General features: G+C 39.9%; 1 protein-coding gene across 3 annotated transcripts in view; it reads right to left on the reverse strand.

Annotated features, from left to right (window-relative positions):
- The window catches only part of elmo1 (engulfment and cell motility 1 (ced-12 homolog, C. elegans)), a 107672-nt gene that overhangs the window by 26876 nt on the left and 62741 nt on the right, over positions 1 to 18055 (reverse strand). For all 3 annotated transcript variants that reach the window (XM_042436039.1, XM_042436037.1, XM_042436038.1), the window contains one exon: positions 1519 to 1655. In XM_042436039.1, coding sequence (XP_042291973.1) covers positions 1519 to 1655 — 137 coding nt within the window. The remainder of the gene's footprint in view (positions 1 to 1518; positions 1656 to 18055) is intronic.

Genomic DNA, 18055 nt, shown 5'->3' on the forward strand with positions numbered 1-18055 from the left:
TTTCCTCTGTGTGTGAAATTTGAGAGCCAGAGAACACCAACTTGTGTTTGTAATGACAGTCAGACTATGAAAATCATACTGCTGTCTTCCATCATTCAACTGATGATGATGCAACTCCAGCGTCATTTCATCTATGCACGTCAAACAGAACTCCGTACAAAAACAAAAATAACATGTGAAAACTTTACAAAAATGTTACTTGGGGAAACTGGATGCTGAATTAGAAACTGTCACCTTCATGCAGCACAATATATGTACATATATGGACAAAAGGGAATACCGGTGGAGCAAAAGTCAAGGTGAGCTTTGGCTATCTCATATGTGAGGCACCATTTCAATGCTGATCAAAGCCAGACAACTCGACCACGACAAATCACTGTGTAAGCAGTGGCTGGGAAACAGGGTGGCTTGTAGCGTGTTGGATGCCACGAGATAATCATAATTTGTTTGACAAATCAGGGAAAAGGCACACAGCATCTGTTGACTGCTACAACTGATGCCCAATTGAATACACAACATACAATATTTGTCATAAACACCTCATTACTATCAGAGTCTGGCAGCGCTAACGCACACATTTACTGAGTGAGCCGACTCAACATTAGCCAGCTTACAGGAAGTTTTTCATCTTCATCCAGACCCCAATGAGCACCAAATGAAGATGTAGAGCCTAATCAGTGGCTCAGCCATTGGAGGCAGTTAATGCTTCATGTCAGAGGAAAAAAAAACAATGCAGGAAAAATTCTGAGTGTAAAAAGCCCCCCGAGATGTGTATGCAGTTCCCTCTCTCAATCTACGCTCTTAAAAAGGAAATGCCTAAAACATACTAATATGTGCACACAGGAGAAAAAAACATTTCCATATCTATGCACCTTAATCAGGCTTGATATTTGCATGTGAATCTTGGCAATGTCATCATAAAAGCTAACAGAGATTAGTTATTATTAAGATGTAATTATCACAGCTGTAGTTGTAGAGTGAGGTATGTGTCTGTGCCACTTCCTGCTAGTGTCCCTACAGAAATACAACTGTGATAAATCCACAAAATTCACCTTAGAATAGCAAATATTACATTGTTCTCAATGTTGTCTATTATGTTATTTGAAATCAAATATGAACATAGTTGTTTTTTTTTTAACTGAGGATGTTTCATTCTGCATCGTGAAAGAGATTTACGGTGTGAAATCATACCATGTCTCATCTTTCTGTTTTTTTTACTGTTTTGTAAACTGGGACTTTCAAAAAGCAACTGCCAATTTCAAATTTGGAAACCTTATTCCTGGAGTCATCTCACCAATGTCCACAATTTATTGTAGTCCATCAACACCACTCTCGAAAATCCAGCAATTTATTACGTACACTGGCATAAAGTGGACTTACATTTGCTGCTTTTCCAGTGTGAATGCACCACATACTCAAAACCTAGTTACAATTACTATGTAGCATGCAATTGGGACATAGTGATGCTATTTATTAATTTCAGCCATCCACCCTGTCAAAAAACACACGTTTACATACCTTGTTGAAGTCTTCACTTGTGGCTCTCATCTCCTTCCAGGTCTTGTTGAGCAGCTGGATGCAGATGCAGAAGAACTCCTCAAAGGAGCGATCGTGGGTGAAGAACATGGGGTGGAAGTCGTGACAGTTTTCACTGGCTGTGGACACAAGAGAGACAGACTGTCATTACAGCAGCACTTTAAATGAAAGCTGCTACCCGTTAATGAAGCCTGTTAGTGAGTGACAGCAATCCATTTTATGGTGGCACATAAACGGACAAATCACTTTGTATTTTATAGATACAAAAAAGTAGTCACAATTATAACTGGTGCAAAAAGGTGACTGTGGACTAAGAACAGATTCTTAAGACAGAGACACACCAACGTGATGGACAAAATCTGTTTCTATCAATCTAATGACAATGAACTCAACACATGCATCAGTGGATCATCTGGCCATTATCTGGATTTCATGTCTGTATGTATTTATAATTACAGGATGTTACCATTGCAGATCCTTAATCAGACCTTAATCTTACTCCAGAGCTTGATCCTCACACCTATTCACTGCATGTGTACACATACAAAAACTGATAACAGAACAGCCAGTCAGCCAGCAAAGGTCCATTTACTTTTTCCTTTCCTCCTCCGTCCCATATGGTGGCCTTCAATTTTTAAAATATGTAATTGGGCCTGAAGGAATGTGGCCCCTAGCCTAGACCTGAACACCTGACTAATGCACAATGACAGGAACAGGCACAGCTACTGCAAGTAAACATTACTTAGCTAGAAAATGTTACAGATAAAATCATCAAATAACTGGTGCTGAAAGGTTCTGAATAACATTTGAAGTGGCAAATGTGTTTGATGATCACACATGATCATTCTCTTCAGCTCAAAAAAAATCAGGCCTGTGCATGCTAAAGATCCAAATTCACAATACCTCCTTACCCAGAAGATGAGGAGTAATATGAAATCTGACAGACTATTCATGAGAGATAATTTAACTGGACTGGGAGGGATTCTCTGATTCTGCATCACAGACATGGCTGGAAGTTGATGTGTTTATGGGTTATTTCATTAAAACTACCACTGAGAATGAGATACAGCACCCCAATGAAGCAAGACTATGTGTTATAGAAAATTTAGCTCCCCATCAACTTCAAACACAAAATACTCCTTGGAGACAAATTGTGACCAGCAAGCACTGTTACAACTGGATTAAGTTGAGATTTTTCATTTTACAAAGCCAGAGGTGGTTTATTTTCTTTATTAGTGGTGTAGTGAAGCGTTTCTATCAACACTATTTGTGTGCAAGTGTGTTTGAAATACAAATGAGAGGGAAGAGGGAAAAGCCAGAGCTCTTGAGTGCCCAAACCGCATTAACCAAGAGGTACAATAACAAGGCTTGACATTCATTTGAACTAAATTCGTCTCCCACTCGTCTTGCTGAGATGAGTGGCGGCCTTGAGCCAAAGGTTGGTTCATTTAAAGAGTTTCAGAGCAGAGCAGCGGGGACACTGGCCCACCACGAGCAGCCATGAAATTGGATGGAAGGGGTCAGGCGGCAATTGAAACTTCACAGTATAATGAGTGATGCCCGCAGGCCATGGGCACACTGACCTAAGCCTTGATTTGGAGCGATGGATGGGAGATTAAGGAAGGGCAAGTAGAGGGATCCAGAGGGGATATGCGACCGGTGCTGGTAGTCAATCAGGAAACTAATGGAGGTGAGCCAAAACAGATGCTGACTGGCTACTTATGCCATGGACACACTTCCATGACTTTCAAAGTCGTCAGATCGCTATACTGTTCACACTACACAACTTTCTGTCTTGTAATCAGGAGTCTTGAAGTCGTTGTGGTTTGCACACTACATGACTGACTGGCAACAGGGGGTCACACATTACAAGATCTTTCACCAGAGCGAATCCCTGGTCCCAAACTATGTTTTGTCACAAAAACACACAAAGAAGTATGCTGAGTTGCAGTGAAAAACAAGGAAGAAAACACGGGCAGCAAGGATTGTCTGTGCTGTAGAGATAGTTGGAAGTAAATAAACTAAATTTTTGCAATGGAAACATAGGTAGCTGATTCTGACAGAAACTATTATTGTGCCCCTCCATACATGACTTTGACACCAATAAACAGTACATTACCCTCAGGGACACAAAGAAAAAACTCAGGGATGAAAAAGACAGGAAGGGTGAAGTAAATAAAAATCCTTCCTTGAAATACCTGTTTTTGGCCGACTGGAGTGTTAAAGTTTAGAGTGACCTCTGAGCTAAATCAGTTGTTTATTGATAGGACCAACAGAGCCCTGAGGTAGCAAGGTTAGGGGGAATTACATGTCAAGGCTTATTTGGGAGATACGGACAGTGAGCAGTCTCATGTGGCTCTGCGGAAATTTCTCCATCCTGAGGTTTTGCAAAGCATGCTGAGTCGCAAACAGTTTTATTACCTCTCGCAGGGCTCAGCAGGACCTGAAGCTGCATGCACGGCAGGAGTGTGTTGATGCTCAAAATAGTTCGCAAACAGTGTTCTGCATTGTAATAGTCTTATTGCAAACTAGAATGGTTACAGCGCGTGGATCACTGAATATTTCATCAAACAAATAAAATTCACCCACGCTGAGGAAATAATTTAAGAGGAGGGAAATCTGGATGCAGCTGCTCTGACTTCAGAGATGAAGAAAACAGTATGGAGCTTGAAACTTACAGTAAAAAATCTAAAATCTAAATATAGTCTTGAACATAACATGTAGTCCGTATTAGCACATTGTTTTCTGTTGTTTTGACTGTACTGCAGCTTACTGGGTTTCAAATGAAACAATGTCTGAGGTTAAAGTGTTGATTTTTATCTGTTTCAGGGTGTTCATATCCATATTTGGTGAAGTTACAGCGTAGGACTCTTGGGAGTTGTGTATAAAAAGGGCCACAATTTCTACATGGTTCATTGGATGTGGATGTAAACACCCTCAAGTTGTAGCTAAAAGTCAGCACCTGAACCTCATAACTACTGTTCCATTCAAATTCAATGCACTGGAATACAGAGACAAAATAATGCAATCCTACTACTACCAGACAGCACAATATTTCATTGAGCCTTTATGAATTACAAACTGTGTGAATATACAGTTCTGTCCAATGAGGAATCCAAATAGACCATTTTTGTACTTCCTTTTCCAGAATAGCAGCTGCTTTCCAGCAAGCTGAAATGTCATGACTGAATCATTCTCACCACTGCACAAGTGCACTTAAAATTTTCTGCCTGAACGGAGATGGCACTGTGTGAGTGCAAAGTCATGTTACTGTGATTAGGTAACTATTGCTCTAATCTTTACTGGACTTAAATCATCCTTTAAAAAAAAAAACCAAAGCTATGCTTCAGCATTATTCACTGAAGCTACATTAATGAAATACATCCACTATACATAAAATACTGTCCTGGCTGAACATGGCTACCGTTACCAGCCACAGGAACCATCAGAAAACTTCTTTCAGCACCACAATCTGTAATTATGGTCTTCATATGAAGGACAGAGGACAAGTACAACTACTTTTAAAAATGTCTTATTATAAGGAGACAAAGGGTTGAGACTGAGCGATGACACCATGAGCTATATACATCTAATTAGAAATACTGAACCTACTGTAAATCACTATCTACTCTCTCTTTACTGTCTGCAATCTATTTTCTATGTGAAAATGAATGGATATAGAAGACTACATCATGCTCTGACAAACAGCTAAGAAACCTGAGGCTAAGCACTTCTGAACACTGAACTGTGCTCTTAATTGGTTGAAACGACTTATGTAAAACCTCTCTTCCTTCCTTTCGCTGATAAACAGCCCTCTCTCCCACGGGCAGGCTTACATGGTCGGGAGATGGGGTGGACGACTGGACACATCAAGTGCCTGAGGAGTCTGACACTCTCTGATGGATGAGTCACACAAGCCAGACACACACACATACACATACATGCACAAAATGAGATCTGCTTGTTGCGAGATGACAACGAAACAGCCGGGTAGATATGAACTCTCTCTCAATTTAAATTACAATTTATGACTCTTTTTGACAAAGCATATGGGTCCCCAGCAGACAAATTAGATGGATGGAAAATGGGCTGTAATGAGTTTTCTTTGTCCTATATGTCCATCTGCACAGCCAGATGTTCGGTGCCTGTTCCACCCATAAAGTAGGTAACAGGACACTGTGATGACCAGTTTAGGTTATGCTGGACCATATGCCCACATGGATCAACAGATGTAGTCGGACTTCTAAAGTGAAAGTACAACACTTTATGACAAAATGCCACTAGAAAATATAAGTAGATTTTGTGGTGCAACAGTTGTTTATTTTTTGCTCTTTTACTCAGAGAGAATACAAATCCTGCTACACAACTGCACCCCTGTCCATGGCAAGGACACTTCGGCAGGGTCAATACCTCCTGTAGGGCCTTGTGCTGTAATTGAACAGTGGCTGTGTCCAAAATCACTTTCTATTTAATATGTAGAGCGCTATATTTTACTCTCCGCCATTTTATTGAGTGTCCAAATTGTGCGTGAATGTATCCACTATGTAGTTCCTTCAAAAATTCCACAAAGGAACAAAAGAAAAAGTAGTGTCCATGGCATGTGCACTACTTTCAGTGTCAGTGATGACACAAAAACTACGGTGATTAGTAAGTGTCCCAAATCCCAAAAATTTGCAGCTAATTTGGAGCAAATCATTGTATGTATTATAGAGAGACTAGTAAATAAGTGAATGTAGGACTAATGATTATTTTCATTGTCTGTTTAAAGGAAAATTCTGGTTTTATCTCATATTTGTGGAAATTCTGACTAAGGGTCATGCTAACTTAGCACTTGTCACTTCTGTTGCAGAATTTGGAAAACATGAAGATCTGGCAAAACCATGTATATCAGGCAGCGCACGTCTCCTAAAGCTTTCCAAATAAATTTAAATATTACCTATATCACTCAGTCCTAACAAAAGTAAAGAGCCTTCTGTATTAGCTGTTGTAGCTAACTCTATAGGGATCTAACATCCCATCTAACGAAATTAGCTACATTTTTCCTTTTATCAGTTTTTTTTTGGGATTAATTTTTCATCTTTAAAATGTTGTAATATTGTGAAAAATAAAGATCACAAATTACAAAGCCACATCATCAAATTGGTTGTTTTATCCGACCAACAGTCCAAAACCAAAAGATATTAAACATGTAAAGAGACAGCCACAAATCCTCTCACAACACCAGTGAATGTTTGGTATTTTTGCTTTAAAGATGACCTAAATAGCAATTCAAATTACTGTTAATTTGCGCGACTAATCAGTCAACTAATCAATTCGGTACTAGACCCCACTCACATGGCTATCTCCTGGCAGGGTTCTTGGGAGCAGAGTGTCCAGAATTAATTTTATTAGGTCAAGGATCAAGAAAACTGTTCAAAGCAAATTAACTTACAATAACAACTTTCAATTTAGCTAAGTCAAATCAGATATAAATGCATAGAAATGGAAACGTTTGCAGAACTAGAATCTCTTGAACCATAGACTGTATAAAAATATTTTTATATTTTTTATTTATTTATTTTTTTTATCCACACAACAGACAACAGTGACGTTCCACAACATCACACGACACCGTCACGGAAGCACGACTGCTCAGAAGTTGCAGAGAGTTCTCCTCTCCTCTCATTTTCTCTCCGTCCATCCATCTCCTGGGATGTGTGTGGTTGGGCTGAGATCGAGGGTCACTGTCATCACCCTGAAGTGAATGTGTGACTGTCTTTGTGTATGTGTGTATGTGAATGGAAGCGTGACAGAGTGTGGGACAGCTGTCGCCCATCATGTTCTTATCGGTGTCCGTTCAACGTGAGGGCACTGAGGGCTCTGTGACGTCAACTAAGAGCTAATTTCTCAACTGGCCACCACACAGATGAGTCCTGGAGAAGAGTGAGGTGACTAAGCATGTGTGCTAAAAGTGTGTGTGTTCGCAGCTGTGTGTGTGTGTGTGTGTGTGAGAGAATTCGAAGGAGAAACGTGTGGGCTGAATGCCACCCTGACATCTGTCAAGGTCCAGTGTGTATTTGTTTGTGTGTATTTGTGTCCGTGTGTGTGCGCAAAGTAAGCGAAACAACCCTCAGAGTCACCTTGCAGCTATGCCACATGATGAATACACAGTGAAAAGTGCCATCCTCACTCTAATTACAATACCAGCATGCCCTGATGTCCAACTGTGACAAGGGGTGTGTGTGTGTGTGTGTGCGCGTGTGTGTGTGTGTCCAGTGAGCAGCGTCAGCACCATCTTTCCGGTCCAGTCACTGTTTGTGTGTGTGTGTGTGTGTGTGTGTGTGCAGGATGCAAAGGCAGCAGGTATAGAGAGATGCAAACCGCGGCTGTGTGGATGACTTAGCAGGCTGACTGTGTAGCTCTCTTGCTACAGGAAACAACACCACAGCATCATGTACAGGCACCTGAAATCAATATTAGGCTTATTCCAGGTTACAATAAGCTTGTAGTTATGTAATTTATCATTTATCTATTTACCACCATTTTCATTGACATGGTTGTTCGAATTGGGAAAAGTAATCATATGGATCCTTTTCATCTCGGATATTTTGAAAGTTTATGCTTTCAAATTGGGTTCTAACTGCAAGATTACATACACTCTGCTTGGGGACAGGCTATGTGATGCCCTTGGACTCAGAAAGACTTTTTTCATGCACAATTTTTACAAAAGAACTGGCTGTAAAACAAAAGCCACAAGAGGTGTATTATGAAATCATTTTTATGCCATTCATGTGTATAGGGAGTCAGCTAGGGCAAAAGCTCTAATGTACATGTGTTATGGGCTCAAAAATACAGATTCCTGAGTAACTTTTACAGCATGTGCTTCCGGTTCAGATCAGATAGATGTTCAGTTGGCCAAACAGCTATAAAACTGGCAGTGCGGGAATTGCTGCTATAATTATTACTTAAATTCAGCAGGGAAATTATATTATAAGCTAATTAAGAACTAGCTAGCCGTGTAAACTAGATTATACTGGGCAAAGTTTGTTACTTTAAAAAGTAATGTGTCCAGATTTTGGAAATCTATTTGTTTTTTGTGTGTTTTTCATCAAACAATCAGTGAAACGATCAGTTTTATAATGTTTGGGACACACCAGCAGGGCAGCAGAGCTGTACTTGTTCTCCCAGTTTGAGTTTCCCTTCCACAAATCTCATGATCATTGAATAAGGATGCCAGAAGAATGAGGTCACTAGTTCAAGTCTCTGCTTTGGAATGCATGATGAAAAAATAGGCACAACAAGAAGAGCGTACAAATTATCTGTCTACAGTACTGATTTGTTTTTTAATATATTTTTTGAGTTTGCAAACACCAAGTATTTCATTTCAGGGAGGGAAAGAAGCACAGAAACAACCTCAGTTAGATAAGAATGAAAACAGGGAAAAGTCAAAGCCTTACTTCCACTGTGGTTTCTAATTACATAACTAAACCATTTTAGCATGCAGAGTCCCCAACAATGGTTGAGACGCATTAGACGACAGACGACAGAGAGCGAGGGATAGCAGAGCGGCAGATGGAGAGAAGGAAAACGAGACTGAGGAGGGAATGTAGCGAATCCATCAGCGTTCTCGACTGACACGCACGTATTCCAACAAATATAGCATCTGCTTTCATAGAGACCTCATATTTTCTCAAATACAATAAGGCTTGTGCATCCAGCTGAAATGTTTCTATTACATCTGTGCTGCGCCAGGTTGCATTTATTAAAAATACTAAAACACAACTCATGTCTTTCATATCTTAATACATACAGATTTGACTGCTATAATAATGCACCTCAGGCCAGATACTTCTGAAGAAAAATCTCATATCAGACGGTGTAACTCATGCTAACAAACACACACACACCACCTGTCTGAGTTTTCCCAAGTGGAGAAACAGAATTGTTTAATTATACCAAACAACACACGGTTATTACATTCACATATGTGCACACACACACAGACACAAACAGCATGTGCATGTACATTTAACGTAGGAATGTACTTTAGCTCGTCCGCTTTGGAAACAAGATATCAAAAGTATTGCTAAACTTGCATTGGCAGAGCTTATTGACGCTTCAAGGACTGCTCTTCACCTCTGATGAGTCAAAGCCTGATTTTCCTGAATAGTTCAAATCAATCTCTGACATAGCCTCTCGTGAATCTGTGTTTGAATTTCTATTCTTGGAATTTCTTGGTCTCATTCTGTAATTTCTGTAAAGAAAGAAATGTAATATGAAATAAATATTCCATCTATTTTTAATGTGAATATACTGTATATTGCCCCACTTTTGTAATTTCTACATAGTATATTATTTGTAATTTGTTTATTTTGATTGGTTTATCCATTATTTTTATTAGCTCTAGTACCCAGGTTTGTTCTGTTCTGTATCTGCTGTTTTTTTGTTGCATTATAGTCTTTATATGTCAGAAACGTTCATTTAAAATTGAATTAAATAGTAATTTTACTTTTTCCTATTCTGAGATCTCAGTTTCTTTGGCAAGTACTTTAATCAACTACACTGTTTATCTGTGTGTGTGTGTGTGTGTGTGTGTGTGTGTGTGTGTGTGTGAGGTTGAGCTGAACCGAACCTCACTGCATTTGTTTTGTTTGATTTCACCCTTGACAAACTCTGCTAGTAAGAGGCCTTTCAGGAAAACAGTTTCAGTTTTTTGAGAGCATGGTGTATAGTTCCTAAAAAAAGAAAAAAAAAAGAAAAAAGTGAAACAAATAAATAAAAAGAAAGTTTGAGGGCATGAGTTATGGTGACAGGCTGGTGAAAGACTGATGCTAAATTACATCCATGGAGCTACAAGTACGAAAACATGCAAGTAAAATGAGACCTGCAGCCCTGTCATAAGGTTGGTTGTGTTTCATCCACCGCACCACTTCAGTCCGCCAAGGGTTGCTGAGAGCTGACGAGGGACAGGAGCGTCTGAAAAAAGCTCCACGGATGATCAAAACTTGAGATTCTCAAGTACCCGTCTGTCAAGTTTGTTGTTATTTGTGCACTACTCCAATTTAAAAACCTTTCGCTGGTGTATGCCTGAGGCTACGAAGTGGAAAACCCTGAAGAACGCGCCCCTCTGAAAACACAAGGCTGCAACTGACAACTGTGTGAAGTGGTTACTGACTGCCAAACAGATCCTCGTGCCACGACTTGAGGGATACTTGGAATTCTACGCTTGGCCTTTCGTCTACTCGCCATCATCCACTTCGCTCGTGATTCATGGAAGAGACTTATGGGAGGGATTAGTGGCTAAATCCTTAAGACTTAACAAGTCATTTCAAATGGGATCAGTTTCTAAGCTAATGTTCAGGTAACAATAATGTTAGCATACTAATGTTTGATCTCGGACATTAATTCTCATTCCACTGCAGTACTTCAGTAATGGAAGCAATGGCTTAGAGAAAATGATAAATGAGACAGAATACAAACATATCATGCACAACAATATTCATGCAACATAATTCAGCATGACTGGCCTCTATGTTTCATACGCAATTTGACAACTACTAGTAATTTAAAAACAAATATGGAAAATTACCTTGAGATTTATTAAGCAACCTCTTTGAAAGTCCCATTCTTGCTCATATTTCGCCCTTATGCAACTGCTAATATATCATATTAATTACTGGGTAACGTAATGACTTGTCAGCATGTGAGGAAAAATGTCTCTCAGTGGGTCAGAAATGTAATTAATCCTGTTAAAGTGATACACTCAGAATCTATTGAGTTACACTAAAGCCCTGTAGGCTTCAGAGGTGGATGCAAAGTGTTTAGGTTTTATTCAGAACCACAGATGCATGTGCTTGAATTCAGGTTGGTTTCAAGTCTTCAAGGCAACTCAAATTGTCCAGAGAAATTTCTCAACCCACTTCTGCAGCATAATCTACCTCATAAGAGTGTTACATATAGTCATATTTTAACCAAAGTTAAGCTTAATTCACTGTTTCTGATTCTCAGTCCTCAAGTAACCTGTGTGCTAATATATGAGATTCATGGAAAATAATTAAAACTTAGAATAATGAGGAATGATGACAATTAATTACTCGTAACAGTAGTAGAAACCATGTTCCATATAACATGGACAAGAGCCTCTGGGTAAAAAAACCTTCCAGATGCGATGTGCAATGTCAAATTAATTTGTTTTTTTTCCCCCATTTCCATAGATAGAAATAATTTAGCTCATCTTTAGTTATTACAGTCCGAGAATCTGAAATATTACATGTGTTACTACACTGTAAAACAGTGGGTCAGTTCAAACACCACTACATTTCAACCTCACACTGTGGCATTTCACAGGGGTTATAATGTGTGTGTGTGTTTGTGTGTGTTGCTGTTGTTTTTATCGGAGCACAGCGGGCAACTCAGGAATGTCATTACAGTGGGAGTTAATGAGTGTTTGGATGTCTCTTACTCACCTGCTGGGTTTGAATATACTGTATACACACATAGTGTACTGAAGCCACTCAGGTGCACACATGCGCGCACACACACACACAACTTTTCAACTAACTATACCCATACTACCAATAACAGAAGGTGCAGTGGCCGTAACCTTGCATTAAAAAACAAGACGGACAAGTGCTTCTGACTTGGCACGAGGATTATCTGTGGAAATTGGTGTTTCAGTGACTGCTCAGACAGTGCGGCACAAAACTGCAAGATTAAAGTTTGCCAAAGAACATGAAAAGAATATTTCTATTCCTGGAATACTGGCGGAACATTCAGATGAAACCAAAATGGACCTGGCCAGGACTACCACAGTGACTGCATAGTGTCGACCATGAAACATGGAGGTGGGAGTGGGCTGATATGGGGCTGCATGAGTGTAAAAGGTGTAGGGGAGATGACATTTATAGATGGCACTATGAATGCAAGTTTGTATACCCAAATACTGGATGAAAAGATGACTCCTAGTCTCAAGATGGTTGGCAGGAGAGGAATTTTCCAACATGGCAATGATCCCAAACACACTGCAACAATCAACAGAGTTTTTAAAGAAGAAAAAAGTGAAAACTATGACCTTGCCAAGTACGTCCCTGACTTGAATCCAATAGAACACCTTAAGAGTATTTTAAAGACGAATGTAGAGCAACAAACCCCCTCCAGCAAAGAGCAGCTGAAAAGAATTATCTGTGAGGAAAGACAGAACATCTCTCCACAGATTTGGGCAAGACTAGTATCATCCATGCCCAGGAGGATCAAATCTGTTATCAAAATTAAAGGCGGGTATACACAATATTACAAAATAAAATAATGGAGTCTCACTAATGAATGCTGTGCTTACTTTTGTTTCAGTTCGCTCTTAAATATGGACCTTTCATTATAGTTTAATTAGTGAACTCAGTTTTGTTAAACACTGTATTTGTGAGCTGTTTGTAAACGAAGGGGCTTGAGACTGACAGCCACACATAGGGTAGTGGGAAAGTACTGATGTAAGGACCAACGCATTTTTGGTTTTGGTCTTTGCATGAGATCTGTTGACAATAAGGAATATATGGAACAATGGAAGCCTTATTTTAGCCAACACAATTGTGTCTCAGCCTATGCCTATAATATTCAGATGCAACACACATAACTAAGCCATTAAAAAGGAAGATGTACACCATAATGCTGTCCTTGAGGAGAGGTAACATATAGATATAAAAAAATATCAATAAATACACCCAAATAGGAAATCAATACAAATATTCCACATGAATTGTGATGTTGTACAATGCTCATGAGCTACCATGTACAATGGAGCTGTCCATGGTGCTGAACACGGCCCTTTGTTCTGACGTTGGCTGTTGAAAGTCACAGTTATAAATATTAGGACATCATGTGACTATCAGTGTGGAGCTTACCCAGACCTGCCTGTGCATGTGTGTGTGTGTGTGTGTGTGTGTGTGTGTGTGTAAATGCATGTGTCTGGTCCCCTTTTTTGAGTTTGAGTGCATCCATGCCCAGACCTGCCATGGCTCGCCACCCAGCTCTCCATCTCAGCAATGAGACGCCACACCGTGAATCACCAAGCAGGGCCATTACTCACCGAGCCCGGCCCTTACTAAATAACTTCATAAATATTCCATGGGCCGGCTTAAACAGCAGAGTCGAAAAAGTCATGGCTTGGCGCCTCACAGACGCAGATTCCATTAAGCCCTGTGTTCCAGCAGGAACATGGTGGGACAATTAATCTTTTAGGATCTGAAGCAGGGCAACAACAAATATGAGAATGAAAAAGAGAGAGAGGGTATGAGTTAATGGAAGAAGGTGATAGAGAGAGAGAGAGTGGGGGTGGGTTGGGGGGAGGGGGTGGTGGGGAGGGGTTGAAAGACAGGACCAGAGTGACACCTGGATAGGGTTATGAATTATGTAGAGTCTAGCAGCACTTACGACCGATTCAACCAACAAGCTCCCTTTTCTCCTTTCTCCAGACCAAATCTGCATAGAAATATCTCAACAACCCAAGGGGAAGAATGTCTTTAAATGAGAGAGTTAAAATGGAATTGAAGAAACTGTATTCCACACTTGGAAGGCCTAAAAGAGGATTGGGGTTTCTGCTAGCTTGTGTATTGGTGTCATTTTCATCAAATTCATGGGATGGAAAGAGAGAGACACAGCATGAACGCATGGGAAAGGATTACAAGTCTAAGAGGGACAGATGTTCTTTAGACCCATAGAGAGGAAAGAGAGAGAGCGAGAGCCTGATAGAAAGAATGAAGAGTGAGAAAAGTGAGAAAAAACAAGCTAGAAAGAGAGTTTGAAGAGGCGAGCGGGGAAGAAAAGCAACTTCAACAGCACCCCCGGAAAATCCAGAATCCCTCAGTGTTTCATCCTCATGAGAAAACAAGAAGCGTCTGGCCCCCGCCAGAGCCACACTGGCATTTCACACAGACACAGAGAGCAAATGAGCCATTAAGACGTCACTGCTGTCCCCATTAATCCACTGTCTCTTTCTTCAGCCTTTATCCACAAAGGGATGTGGAGCAGAAAGGGGAAAATTTTAAAAAGCTGAAATTAAGTCTTTTTCTTTCTGCACCGGGGGTTTGGACTGTTTTTATAGAAACGGTTTTTGAAAGACAACCATGACTTTTTAATGCAGAATTACAGAGCGCTTCTGTTCTGGTTTGCTTTAATGAGGTTTTGGATGTCCACCAGCAGCTTTGCATTACGTATTACATAAATCATTTCGAGGGTACTGCTACCTCAATGGAAATATCAGTATGTAGTTGCACGCTTTACATCACCTGCAGTACTGAGGCTTATTTTCAATGATGGATAAACAAAGAGAGTCTACAGCCATGTTTGAAGCCCTTTGAGGCTGCACTTGAGCTAAATGCTAACATTGGCATGCTAATGTGCTCACAATGACAATGCTGATGTTAAGCAGGTGTAATGTTTACAATGTTCACCATCTCAGTTTAGTGAGTTAGCATGCGGCTAACATTTGCTAATTATCACTTAACACAAAGTACAGCTAATGGGAATGTCATTGGTTTTGCAGGTATTTGCAGGTATATCTGTACATTTCATGGCAATCCATCCAAACTTTCACCAAAGTCATTAGGGTACATTGATTGGGAACCATGACTGTCTGTTGAAATTTTGTGCCGGTCTATCTTAAGAAATGTCACAGGATAAGTGAAAACATCAACTTGCTGGTGGTGCTGGATGAAAAGTCAGGGAATCAACAAATTCATTTAATATCATCCTCCAAAACTAACCAGCTTACAATGTCATTATCGTACTTCAAGTTATTGGAGAAATACTGTGCCACATATTCTAATATTACTACACACCACACCATCAAAACTGATAAAACATTACAGAGATACAGACATACCCTCCAACATCCTGATTAGTGTCAGGTATTTCATTGTTTCTCTGTCAAAAGGTCAACCAGATGACAGTCAGTGCAGAGCTGAGACTAATTTCTCTTTTCACTTCCCTCTGGGAAAATGCAAACTCACGCCCCTACATCACACACACACACACTTACACGATCTTTCTAATGACCAGTCGTTACTCACAAAGCATCCGCAACACCTGCCTGGCCCAATATACATTCATCCTGTTCATACAATCATTAGTGAGAGTTAATATATGCAGGGCTAATGGAGTGTGTATGAAAATGCACTTGGCTCTGTACAAGAGAAGATGCAGTACAGTTGATGACTAGTCTGGTACACAGTGGCTTCCTCCCATAAGGATAAGACACATATAATGCACTGTGAGTCTGTGCAAATATTTACTGGAGTGGTGACAAAGATGGATGGGAACATGAGGATTTGGGACGCAGTAAATATAAATATATCAAAATGTTGTCTTTCCTCTCCTGTCCCCAGTGATTTCCTGCAAGTGATTTGTTTTATTGTATTCCCTTTGCATGTATATATTTTTAACTGTGTGACCACAGATGACCTACTTCCTTATATGGGACTTTGTCACGTCTTAACCAGGTGTCCATACTATTGGCAGCACTTAGCAGACAGATATGTCCTTCTCTGCAGGTTATGGGTTCACCTTACCAATTCTTATTTGTCCCCATATTTTACACACATAACCACACTATATAACATCATAAATATTAATGGAAGGTTCAGTCTCTCAGACTAACAGCCTTTGTAAAGAGGACATTATACAGCCACTGGGAATAGAAAGGCCCAGAACTATGAGTCAAGGTCACTGCTATGATTCAACTTCAGCATTCAGTCCTGCGGGTAAATTTAAGTCTCATAACATAACCGTAATTTAATAATAATAATGATGATAATAATAATAGAAAACACTATTTGCTATTGGAAAAAAAGCTTAGAAAATGTTAAGTTTATCATGAAAACCAATATGTTGAGGCAAAATCTGTAGGTCTGGTTGCATATTCTGTTATTGTAATTATATGAAATCTCGCACTAGCCCCAGATCTATTTATTTGAACAAGCAAGTCGCTCAAAAATAACGTCTTAGTCACAATTATAGCCTGGCATTCATCCTAGAGATTTAGTTCTATTGCATAAGACTTCAACTACATGCTTAGAAAAGCCTTAGAGATAAAGATGTTGTCTTTTCCCTATCTGGGACGAGTCTGGTTGCTTAATCTGTATTGTGACATGATTGAGGTCAAAGCTATATTTCTAAGAGAGACTAAAGCAAATTCAGTCCACTAAGAGAGAAGGTCAAAAGGGCATGTGCAGTGGAGCACATTCGGATAAAAATTAATGAGACAGGCTGAATAAAAATAGAGCCCAGTGACACACGGCACAGAAAATATATCATAGGCACAAGTACACGCACACACAAATACAAAAAGTTAAGGAGAAAGAGCAACCACGTCAATGAAAAAAAAAAAAAGTCAAACTAGAGGTTGAGTGTATGTGTGTCCATGTGTGTAAGGTAGTTGAGATCATTCCAGCCAAAGAGCACGGCACGCTGTCTCTGCACACCAGTTCACACATCACATAGCACCACAGAGACAAAACTACGCAGCTGGAGACACGACCGCTGCCGCCACCCTGTCCCCTCACCAGGACCAAAACCCTCCACTCACCCACCCCATCTCTCCAGGTGAAGGCTGTTGTCGGTTAGTACATTTGTGTAATAAAGTAGTGTTGACGGCATTTTCCCAGTCACAATAAATATCTAAATCCATTTGCCTTTGCAGACTGTGTACTCAGAATTTGATGAGGACAGGGAGGAAGGTGGAGACATTTTGCATTAGAGCAGAGTCTGGCAGAGATAAGAGCATATTAAAAAAAAAAGGGGCCGGGAAAATTACAATATGCTTAGAAATGTTAAAAAATTATTGCTGTATCACCTTATTTTGTACTGAAACCTAGCCTGGCACTTTTATCAATAACATTAAGGACAGATGAGATATTTGGATGAAATTCAACTGAGCATTTTTATAGGCAGAGATATAGAAGTGGACACTATTTTTTCCACCAAATAAACTCTAATATCCTTGCTGTAATTTGCAGACAAGAGTGAAGTCTAAATCCTCTGTGAAAAAGGAAAAAAAAACACATGAGAGGATGAAAAGGGCACATCAGTTTAAAACTGAGCTAAGAATGCCGTCTCCCTCCCTACAGAGAGCAGCGGGGGTCAGTCTGGAACAGAACAGAGACCAACTCGCCCATTTAAACAAGTTAAACAAATGAAAAGGGCACATCAATTTGGAACGGACGTGGGCACAGCATCTCTTTCTCTGCGCAGTGTGCCTCCCAGAGGCGGTATATTAGACTGAAAGGGTCTCAATGGGGGCAAGGTGCATCACTAAATAATGAACTCCCGGCAGCACAATTACTGAGGATAATGGCTGCTTTCATCTTAACAGGGAGGGAATGTGTGTGCTTGTGAGTATGAGTGTCTGGATGTTTGTATTTTTGTGCACATAAATATGTGTATTTCTTTGGGTAAAGTACTCCCTGAGCTGTTTTTTCTACTGTCTATACTCTCATTCTTAAGATAATGTGAGCAAAAGAAATGAAATGAGATTAAGAAGAACTACTATCTA

This window comes from Thunnus maccoyii, chromosome 15 (genome assembly GCF_910596095.1).
Source record: "Thunnus maccoyii chromosome 15, fThuMac1.1, whole genome shotgun sequence".
Lineage (NCBI taxonomy): Eukaryota > Metazoa > Chordata > Actinopteri > Scombriformes > Scombridae > Thunnus > Thunnus maccoyii.